This window comes from Doryrhamphus excisus, linkage group LG2 (assembly GCF_037039965.1).
Source record: "Doryrhamphus excisus strain RoL-2023G ecotype Guam linkage group LG2, RoL_Dexc_Guam_v1.1, whole genome shotgun sequence".
NCBI classification, from domain to species: Eukaryota; Metazoa; Chordata; class Actinopteri; order Syngnathiformes; family Syngnathidae; genus Doryrhamphus; species Doryrhamphus excisus.
In genome coordinates, this window is record NC_136358.1 from 5,108,689 (window position 1) to 5,120,452 (window position 11,764).

The following is an 11,764-nucleotide window of genomic DNA, read 5'->3' on the forward strand; positions in this document are numbered from 1 at the left end:
CTCCACACAGAGATGGCCGAGGGTGGAATTGAACACTGGTCTCTTAGCTGTGAGGTCTGCGCGCTAACCACTAGAAAGAAGTAAAGTTGTTTGTTTTGTTATTGTTTTGTTATTCATTCATTCATTATTTATAGCCTATCCCAGCTGTCTTTGGGCGATAGGCGGGGTACACCCTGGACTGGTCACCAGCCAATCACAGGGCACATATAGACAAACAACCATTCACACTCACATTCATACCTATGGACAATTTGGAGTCGCTAATTAACCTAGCATGTTTTTGGAATGTGGGAGGAAACCGGAGTACCCGGAGAAAAACCCACGCATGCACGGGGAGAACATGCAAACTCCACACAGAGATGGCCGAGGGTGGAATTGAACCCTGGTCTCCTAGGTGTGAGGTCTGCACGCTAACCACTAGACCTCCAGTAAATATATATAAAAAGTGGAATGTGCTAGAAGTGATAACTTACCATGCTGCAGTGCATTGTGGGACTAAAAACATTAAGACTCACTTGTGACAACAAATCTGCAGAACCACAATTGTTTTATTGGCTCAATCATACTTGGGGTTGAGTGTATATTATGCATTATATTATACCGGGAAATCATATTTTGGGAATAATTCCATACATATGCTTTGATGACACTCTTGTTTTATGTGAAAAGAATTAGGTGAATTAAGTCTTCAGGTGATTCTCACATGCAGGCCACGTACAGATGACAGGTGAGTTGACGTCACAAAAACACATGATGATGTAATATGTAGCGTTAAGTGCTGGGTTAGAACTCTTGAGTGAAGTGAAAATGTGTTATTCAACCATAGTGGGCCAATGGAGTTGAAAAGGTGACTGTGTGTGTGTGTGTGTGTGTGTATCGCAACCTTTGCTGGTCCCCTCCTTTTTGCACTCAATTTATCATTCCTGTGTCATTTACATAACAAACTCGAGTGACGCTCATACAAATAGTCCAATCCAATAAATTACTACTGCATTCATTTCAAATATTAACTACTAAATGAACCATTTGAATGGCTTTAGTTGCATGACTTTTCCCATAAGTGTGCTTTTACCAATTTATTCTTTTTCCTAGGGGATAGTACTAAAATACAGTAAACCTCGGATATATCGGACTCGGATATATTGGAAATTCGCTCACAACGGACAGATAAAAAAAACAAACAATTTTTCTGTAATGCATTTCCAATAAAAATTCATTGCATATATCGGATTTTTTATAACGGATTTCGCCTATTTCGGACAAAATCTCCAGTCCCGTTCCAATTTCCCTCGCATATATCGGATGGCCGCATCGTGTCTTTCTCCTGGCTCCAGATTTAGGACAAATATAAAAGTGAGTGACGTCAATAATACTAGCACAGCAGTGAGTGAGATCTTAACCTCACTATTGGAAATAACGTAACAGGGCCTAGCTTAATTAACAATTTGTTATGCTCAGAGTCCAATAAAGTTAAATTCTCATTACCTTACGTCTCTTTTCATTGCCCAGTCCAGGTACATTGGAAACATAGTCAAGGAAGTGCCTTTTTATAACGGATAAAATCCGATTTACGCATATACCGGATATAAATCCAAATATATGCGTAAAACGGACATTTTCCGGTATACGCATATAACGGATTTCGCTTATATCGGACAAAACCAGTGGGAACAATTGAATCCGATATATCCGAGGTTTACTGTATGTCCAAACTGGCTCTATTACAGAAGGTCCTCGGTTTACAAACCGGTTTTGTTCCTACGACCCCAACATATGAAATGAAACTACTAAAATATTATCACTGTATTTTCTAAGAGTGTTCAAGGATACCATATTTATGCCCGGTGTCCACATTTCCCCTTTCGGAGTATTTTTACAGGGTTGACTTTGACTTTACTAGTGAAAATTTAATCTAATTTATGTGGACATCTACCAAACGTCTTAAACGGAGGACCACATATTCCAACTTGCTAGAACCACTTTGGGAACAAAGACAAAATCCCTGAGATTATTTTACCAGGTTAAGAAGTGACTTTTCAGATTTTTGTGTCCACTTGAGTTGCATACGCTTATTTTAAAAAAATGATTTGGTCTGGCATATGTGTGTAAAAGTGGTCATAAAAAGGGAATTGAAATGGTGATACAGTAAAGTCTCGTTATATCGATATCGGTTATAACGAATTACTACTTATTACGATACTATTTTCATTTCCCGGCAAATTTCTAGTCTTTTATGATATAATTAGTTCCGTTAGTACGATACCCGGTTATTATGATAATCCGGTTACTACGATGCCCTTTTCATCTCCCGCCAGCCAATTTGGTCTGCTTATATCGATATAACGAGACTTTACTGTATTTCTTATATTTACACTACATTTTGTGCAGATTTAAGATAAGATCCTTGGATGATGGAGGCCAGCAGAGATAACTGTCAGTATTACAAGTGCTAATGTAAACAAAGTGTTAAGTAGATGCAAAGGAATTCATTGTCTTAAGCAAATAGACGTTGAAAGTGTTCATTCAGGTGGCCGTACAGAAGGGATGATTAATACATTTGTGGCTAAAAAAAAAAAAAAAAAAAAGTGCTGATTCCAATTAATTGCTTCTTTTACCGTCCTGAGATTTGAAAATCACAAACGAAGATCGCTTCCTTGGGAGGATTCCATGTCAGGTAAAGGGGGTCCATAATAGATAATTATGCTTTTCCACATAAACGAATGCAAGCAGCCTGGGTCACTTTAGATGTCGAAGAGTGTGTTCACACTTGTCATTTTTAATCCGGTTAAGATACTTTTGGTCCGGACACAGCAGTGATGCCAAAAACTGACTCCTTGTGGTCATGTGTGTACACCACCACCAATTGGAATTCCGTTCTATGTGCCAACGTATGCTGGGGAAGGCCCCATGTCGGTACGTGTGTGGTCCTGGGAAAAAAAGCAGTCATCCGAGTGGATAAAATGCATGGAGTTCTGATCATAGTTCAACATGGCGGTCTGCTTGTCCTCAGTGGTGTACGACAGCGAGTGGGCGTGCACCTGTTGGATGTGCCTCTTGATGGTGCTCACCTTCAGCGTAGCCAACGTGGCGCCGCACACCATGCAGATGAGCCCATGTCTCCGGCAGTCGTAGTCCATGAGGAAGTCGGAGCGCCAGCGTACCTGGTAATTCCGCCGCTGGTCTTTCCCCGGGTAATGGCTGTGGCGAGAGGGCGTGGCCGTGGTGCCGTCTTCCTTGGCTTTGTCCTTGACCGCACTTTCGTCATCATCATCCTCCGTTGTCGCTTGGCTGAATACTTTGATGTCAGGGGAGCCGTCCTCATTCGGGCCTCCTGTGGTATTTAGGACGGCGGCTTCACTTGAGCTCATTTCTGATTCAGGAGGTAAAAAAGGGAGACGGGGATTGGATTTGAGTAGTACTGTAGTACAATATTACCTGAAAATAACAAAACAGGGCGGCACGGTGGTCGAGTGGTTAGCGCGCAGACCTCACAGCTTGGAGACCAGGGTTCAATTCCACCCTCTGCCATCTCTGTGTGGAGTTTGCATGTTCTCCCCGTGCATGCGTGGGTTTTCTCCGGGTACTCCGGTTTCCTCCCACATTCCAAAAACATGCCGACTCCAAATTGTCCATAGGTATGAATTTGAGTGTGAATGGTTGTTTGTCTATATGTGCCCTGTGATTGGCTGGCACTCCGCCTCTCGCCCAAAGACAGCTGGGGTAGGCGCCAGCACCCCCGCGATCCTCGTGAGCAAAAGCGGTAGAAAATGAATGAATGAATAACAAAACAACTTGACTTCTAGTGGTTAGCACGCAGACCTCACAGCTTGGAGACCAGGGTTCAATTCCACCCTCGGCCATCTCTGTGTGGCGTTTGCATGTTCCCCCCGGTTTTCTCCGGGTACTCCGGTTTCCTCCCACATTCCAAAAACATGCTAGGTTAATTGGCGACTCCAAATTGTCCATAGGTATGAATGTGAGTGTGAATGGTTGTTTGTCTATATGTGCCCTGTGATTGGCTGGCGACCAGTCCAGGGTGTACCCCGCCTCTCGCCCAAAGACAGCTGGGATAGGCTCCAGCACCCCCGCGACCCTCGTGAGGAAAAGCGGTAGAAAATAATGAATGAAGGAATAACAAAACAAACAACTTGACTTCGGGCGGCATGGCGGTCTAGTGGTTAGCGCGCAGACCTCACAGCTTGGAGACCAGGGTTAAATTCCACCCTCGGCTATCTCTGTGTGGAGTTTGCATGTTCTCCCTGTGCATGCGTGGGTTTTCTCCGGGTACTCCGGTTTCCTCCCACATTCCAAAAACATGCTAGGTTAATTGTCCATAGGTGTGAATGTGAGTGTGAATGGTTGTTTGTCTATATGTGCCCTGTGATTGGCTGGCGACCAGTGCAGGGTGTACCCCGTCTCTCGCCCAAAGACATAGGCTCCAGCAGTAGAGGAAAAGCAGTAGAAAATGAATGAATGAATAACAAAACAAACAACTTGACTTCATCATAGAGGGCTCCCCCTATTGGTGGAAAATGCCATTTACTTTTAAGGCCCTGTGGAGATGGACAGCAGCTAATGTTTGTGTTTATTGAAAATCTGTGTCATGTTTCCTCGCTACACACAGCTCTATCCAATAATATTATCGTGCCATACTTGAGTGAGTGATGCTCTCACCATCTTGTGCTGTGCCGTGGTCACAGGAGTAGTCTTTGGTCCAAGCTGCAGCCATGGCTTCTCTTTCTTGCCGACTCAGGCCGGTGGTCTCGGGATGACATTCCTGGATGTGCTGTCTGAAGCTGCTGACCTTGGTCTCGTGCAGAACCTGAGAGCACACCATGCAGTAGGTACCGCGGCCCTGGGGCCCGTACGCTATCAGGTAGTCCAGTCGAAGTCGCCAGGGGTTGCCCCCACGCAGACGCCTCCTCCTGGGCTGGCGGAGGAGGGGCTGCGGCTCCACCTGCGGAGCTTCAATGCCGCCATCTTCACGGATGAGACACGCGTTCTGAGACAATGCAGCGTCAACTTCTTGGCACAAGTCGGACGTGGTGTGATTAGACGTGAAGTTGTCGTCTTTGGTGTTTGGCTCGGATTTGATTGAGTTTTCCCACTCATCTGTTCCAATGAAAGGGACAAAGTAAAACAGATATAGTAATCAATGTAGTAATCATTCCACGTTGATTGACACTGAGGAGCTCCTAGCGAGACTATGGAATGTTCAGGCTCAATCTGTTACCATGACAACACTGATCCAGATAAGCTTGGATGATGGATTTGTGCTGATGACGTCAGCCTTGTTTGCCGTGTCGGACTGATGAGCACAAAGAAGAATATATTTTAAACCATGGACGTTTTCTCACCGTGGGTCTGAGCCCAGGCCTGCAGGACGCAGTGCTTCTCCTCCGAGCTGAAGACCAACGAGTCGGGGTGTGTGTCCAACACGTGACTCTTAATGTGGTCCAGATGAAGTGAGGGCAGCTGGGCTCCGCACACCATGCACAGCAGTCTACCGGGCTCCGCCTCGTACTCCATAAGGAACTCCTGGCGGAACCAGGCGTGCAGCGAGGCATTCAGATAGCATTCCAGTGTGCGGGTGGAAGGCCCGGCTACGTCCTGCTCCTCGTTCTCCTCCGTATTCTGAGGTTCTCCTGTCTCAGATTGAGGAGAGAGGCTGAGTGATTGTTGCGGCTGCTGCTCAGGTGCCCCGGCTTGTGCAGCTTCTGCCAAAAAAAACAATAAAACATGTTCTCGTTAGGGCGTTTGCTCTCTATGATACCACTAGAGGACAGCAGAGATCGAGAACTGCCGCCATGTTTAAAATTAACTAGTCCGAGTGTGTAAAGTAACACCTGCGGCAAGATGGCCCGAGTCCAGCGAGTCGTCATCTCTCTGAGGCGAGGCTCCAAATGAATTCTGACCTCCCCCGAGGTTCAAGTGGCTCTCCCACCCTGAGCGGATCACCTCCTTGTCAGCGGCGCTCCACAGCAGCGAGTCCGGATGCTTCTGCCTGATGTGCCTCTTGATGGTACTGAGCTTGAGCGTGGCCAGTGAGCTGCCGCATACCATGCAGATCATCCCGTGCCGCTGGGGGTCAAAGTCCATCAGGTACTCGCTGCGCCAGTACTCATGGTAGTATCGGCGGTGATCGCGGCCTGGGATGCGACTCAGGCCCGGTCTAGAGGCGCGCTGTACCCTAGATTTGCGCCTGGAAGGTCCGGTGGTGGGAGAAAGAAGGAGCGGCTGGTCTGGATCTTCGGTGATGCTCCAGTAGCTGGTGCCTGGAGATTTGATAGGGTCCACCGTTCCTGTCTCTGACTCTTCGTCAGCGTGGCCGTTAGCAAATTTGTCCTCCTCTGAGGGAGAGAGTCAAATGACAACACAGATCAGTTTGTAATTTCCACCAATCCCAAACAGTCAAGGTACACCATTCATTCATTCATTTTCTACCGCTTTTTTTCCTCACAAGGGTTGCGGGGGTGCTGGCAGAGAGGCGGGGTATACGCTGGACTGGTCGCCAGCCAATCACAGGGCACATATATATACATACAAACATATGTATAACATACATACAAACAATCATTCCCACTCACATTCATACCTATGGACAATTTGGAGTGGCCAATTAAACTAGCATGTTTTTGGAATGTGGGAGGAAACCGGAGTACCTGGAGAAAACCCACGCATGCACGGGGAGAACATGCAAACTCCACACAGAGATGGCCGAGAGTGGAATTGAACCCTGGTCTCCAAGCTGTGAGGTCTACACGCTAACCACTCGACCGCCGTGCCGCCCGAAGTCAAGTTGTTTGTTTTGTTATTCATTCATTAATTTTCTACCGCTTTTCCTCACGAGGGTGGCGGGCGTGCTGGAGCCTACCCCAGCTGTCTTCGGGCGAGAGGCGGGGTACACCCTGGACTGGTCGCCAGCCAATCACAGGGCACATATAGACAAACAACCATTCACACTCACATTCATACCTATGGACAAGTTGCAGTCTCCAATTTTTTGGAATGTGGGAGGAAACCGGAGTACCCGGAAAAAACCCACGCATGCACGGGGAGAACATGCAAACTCCACACAGAGATGGCCGAGGGTAGAATTGAACCCTCGTCTCCTAGCTGTGAGGTCTGCGCACTAAACACTCGACTGCCATGCCGCCAAATAATACACCAAGGATTACTAATTATTGCACTACAAGGTAGTTGCTATTTGTACCTTTTTAGTACTCCTAAACCCGAACAGAAGTACTCTCCGTGGAAATCTACACCTCTTATTAGTGTCTTTTTGGCGCTAAAAGCTAAGCTACCAGGCCAACTCTCAATTTACCATCAATCTACTTTTGGTAGTGACCGAAAGGACAAGAAAATAGTTTTCTCTGTAGGGTGGCTAGGTTCTCCCTTAGAGCCAAGGTGAGAAGCACCATTATCCGGTAGAAACTCGGGGTCATCGGGTCAAGATGCCTCCTGGACGCCTCCATGGGGAAGACCCGGGACACGTTGGAGAGACTATGTTTCTCAACTGGTCTTGGAACGCCTCAAGGTCCAATGGGAAGAGCTAGACGAAGTAGCTGGAAAGAGGGAAGTCTGGGCCCGCAACCTGACCATGGATAAGCGGTAGAAGATGGATGGATGAGTGGATGGATACCTGGCCAGCTAGCTTGTGACACCCATCCATCCATCCATCCATCCATCAATTTGCTGCACCACTTTCTAGTTTTACGTACTTACGCTTTAAATGCATATAAATGACGAATGAACAGGATAAATCAACACTTTTACCTCGTCTGAAGACGTGATTGGTGACAAAGAGGCCGAGATCCACACGGACACCACCTTCCTGTTTTGCTATGAGTTATTCCTTAAGCTAAATAGTGTTTCTCACCTTCTTTATCAGAATGCTGGCACTTGCAAGTTTCTTAGGCTCCATTATGGATTACTTAGCAGCCATGATCAAAAGAGAAATCAGAGACTTGTGGTGTAACTTTGTGAGTTAGCAAAGAATGACAGCCATCCGCTGATGACACAGTAGATGGGCGACGGAACCAACTTCCAGTTCCTGTTTCCATGGGACAACGGAGAACACGGTTGTACTCGGGTAGTGTATTAAGAACATGACAGCATGCTAACTGGGATGTATGCTAACAAAGGTTCCACTGGATTCATTTTGTCTGTTTCAAGTTATTTCAAGCTGTTTTTTTTTTTTTACAGATGGATACAGAAAAAAAAACACATTGTGCCCCCCTGGTCAGCTGTGGTAACTATATCTCTATTTTTTGGGGAGAGTGGGGGGGCGGCTGTCAGTCAGGGGCCCTGGAATTGTCCTAACTCCCCCTCCCTGCCCCCATTTGGTTCCCCCTGCTCCTGACTGTGAAGATAGAAGTGCGTAAAAGAAACGTGAACATTACATTTCTGCACCACTCGCGATTAAGAAGATCACAAACATGTCATGTTTACATTATAGTACATGCTTTTGTGTAGCTTAGCTTGTAGTGTATAGTGGTAGTTCCACCGTCCTCCACTAGAGGACGCCGTGTGCGTGCCATGGTGCTGTTGAGCCTTTGTTTACAGGAGCCACACAGACAGAGGGGCCAAGCCGCTCTACCGTATTGTCCCCGACAACAATCCGCTGACAATGGCGGCCCATTTGACAGCCCCACGCAAGCAAGTGTGAAATGTATCATTACCTCCCAAGTCAGTGTGTCCGTGGGTCGCTTCCTCCTCCTCCCCGCTGATTATTATTAATGAGAGCAGCTTAGCCTGTTCGCCACAGCGGAGGTCCACGGGCTCGCTGTCCCCGGGCGCCGTGTCTTCCATCACCGACCCGGTCGCGGCTTGACGCCTGGGCCGCTCGCCGTCCTCCTCGGCGGAGTGGGACATGTCACTCGCACACGGACATGTTGGCGACACGCATCTGGCATCGCACAGCAGCACTAACGATGTGTGTGTTTGTACGTGCGTGTGGTGTGGGAGCCAAGTTAACTTTTCACCAATTCATACCAACATGGATTCCGAATAACACACACTCGAGCCGTTAAAAAGCGTCCTGCTCCGTGTCCGAAAAAAAAAACCCGACTGGGCCTCCAGTCATGTATTTTAGGCTCTTGCTTGTCTTCAGGGTGGGGAGCCGGACTAGGGGCCCCTGGGGCTCCTTAAGGGGCTCCTGGGTAAATTTAAAGAGACAGTAGCCTCGCTGACGAGAAGCCCACGCAGCCCAGTGGGGCAGCAGGCAGCTAATGCAGATTAAGCCTCCGGTTCCTCTAATGCTCTTGTCATTAGAACCACGCCATTCGGTTCTGTTAAAAATGCCGTAGCATGCTATGTGTTAGCATCACAGCATGGCTTTTATCTTATTATTGTGTAATATACACCACTCAACGTGTGATAATTCCGTGTTTGCTTAATTTCTGCTTCTGTAACAACATGACTACACACTTCCACGTATTAGTATAACTACGCAACATAGTACTTAGTAGTACTATCTGCACTGTAGTAACCAAAAGAGGAGGAGCCACAGAACTATACAGTCAGTATTATTAGACCCATTTATAAAATATATTTACACCCTAATGTTTTGTAGCAATAATAGATTCCTGCCTGTTCTGACTTTTAAAATATATGTTATATGGTAACTTAAATAGAAAGAAAAAAATTGTGCTTCAGCTATTAATCCAACAGAGGGTGCTGTCTTACAAGTCAATTCGCTCAACATCTTCCAGCAGGATGATGTTTTGACAAGACATGATGTGTCATTGCATGTTTTATATGTACACAGTATGTCGAAGATTGTTTCTTAATGTGTAAAACTCTAAATTTAAAATGCATTATAATAATAACAACAGTGAGACCTGTGTTATCAGTTTTAGAACAGAGGTCCCCAGTCCCTAACGGAATAGGGGGCAGATTTTACAATTAGTAATCTAATGCTATTGTCATTTTACAATTTATAAAACAAAGAAAATGACAACATAATTCTAAATTCACAAACTGAATACTGATTCCTTATGGATGCATGTCTGGACTTTGTTTTTCAGAGAGAAAATGATAATAGAGGGCGGCACGGCGGTCGAGTTGTTAGCGCGCAGACCTCACAGCTAGAAGACCAGGGTTCAATTCCACCCTTGGCCATCTCTGTGTGGAGTTTGCATGTTCTCCCCGTGCATGCGTGGGTTTTCTCCAGGTACTCCGGTTTCCTCCCACATTCCAAAAACATGCTAGGTTAATTGGTGATTCCAAATTGTCCATAGGTATGAATGTGAGTGTGAATGGTTGTTTGTCTTGGCTGGCGACTGGTCCAGGGTGTACCCCGCCTCTCGCCCGAAGACAGCTGGGAAAGGCTCCAGCACCCCCGCGACCCTCGTGAGGTAAAGCGGTAGAAAATGAATGAATGAAAATGATAATAAAGTTAACAGGCGCAGAGTGTCTTTACTGTCCACTGACAATCTTCAGTGCAATCGTGGAAAGTCCCACGGTAGTTCCTTTTTTCATTTTAATCTGAAGAGATGAAACATCCAACTTCTCCCTTCACACAAATGGTATTTTGTGATGTAAACGTTCTTATTTTCAGAACTTATATGCATTTACATTCAATTTGATGTTGTTTTTTCACAAAACTAGCTAAAGAAAATGTGTCAACTGATGCTTCCATGTAGTATTAGCAAGCTAATAGGCTGCCAAAAGGGATGTTTTGTGATTAAAAAATCATAGTTCTAGTTCCTAGTTATCGTATACCAGCTGTGACCTGGTGGTTGGGGACCTCTGGTTAAGAGTGAAGACTTTTAAGTGCAAGCGCATGACTGTCTAGTCAGTTAAAAATGTATGCAGCACAGTGTCGTTAGCGATGGAAAAGTCAGCCATGTTGGTAAGCAAGCGAATTGGGGCAGGGTTAGACATAGCGTGGGGTACAATGTATTCACTGGCTTTGAGTGGACTATAAAATGAAGTTATGCACAGTGTTTAAAATGTATTGATTATTGATTACACTGTTGTCGTGTCCCTTGGCAAGACATTTCACCCACAAAGCCTCCCACACTGGTATGTGAATGGAAGTGGAGAGGCCGTAGGCTTGAATTGGCAGCCATGTTTCTATCAGACTACCCCATGGCGGCTGTTTATACAGATGTACTAGAATACCACATCAGTGTGTATGACTGATGAGTGATTGAATAATGTGCTGTGTCTTATTTAGAGGAAATTGTCCATAAGTATGAAGGTGAAGTGAATAATGGTGAATAGTTGTTTGTCTATATGTGCTCTGCGATTGGCTGGCGACGCCAAAGACAGCTGTGATAAGCTCCAGCATACCTGCGATCCTAGCAAGGGTAAGCAGCATAGAAAATAGATTGCTAGTTTGTTCACTTCATGGGGGCAGAAACCAATATCCAATATAGCCGTGTCTTAAGTTAGGATGTTACAAAACAAAGAACAACATTAGCTAATGATTGTTTGCTAATGTGTTCCCTTATATTGACCCCTTAGTTGTTTTTGAACATGTTTGTGCATGTTCAAATATAGGTCAGCTGTACACCGGGGCTCTGCTTGGAATTCTGGGCCCCCCAGCAACTGTCACCATGTCTCTATTTTTTGGGGCCCCTAACTTATCCCCCCCTATATGGCACCCCTAGCTGTAGACGCTGTCAATCAATCACTGGGACTTTGTTCTGCTATTCAAAGTTAGGCAATCAAATGTTGTATTTTAAAAGGTTGAAAGGTTGGATATTTTTTTTTTTTTAGAATTCTTCCTGAATGTCCTAGGCCTTTAGTGCGGAGA

The 11,764-nt window shown here is 45.8% G+C and overlaps 1 protein-coding gene across 1 annotated transcript; it reads right to left on the reverse strand.

Annotated features, from left to right (window-relative positions):
• Positions 1-530: 530 nt before the first annotated feature.
• On the reverse strand, positions 531-9,315 carry zfta (zinc finger translocation associated). The gene is made up of 5 exons (XM_058067970.2): positions 8,682-9,315; positions 5,847-6,350; positions 5,358-5,717; positions 4,675-5,112; positions 531-3,370 (listed from the first exon to the last, which is right to left on the reverse strand). Exons 1-5 carry the CDS (start codon positions 8,872-8,874, stop codon positions 2,877-2,879), a joined length of 1,989 nt encoding a protein of 662 aa, XP_057923953.2. The 5' UTR covers positions 8,875-9,315; the 3' UTR covers positions 531-2,876.
• Between the last annotated feature and the right edge of the window lie 2,449 nt (positions 9,316-11,764).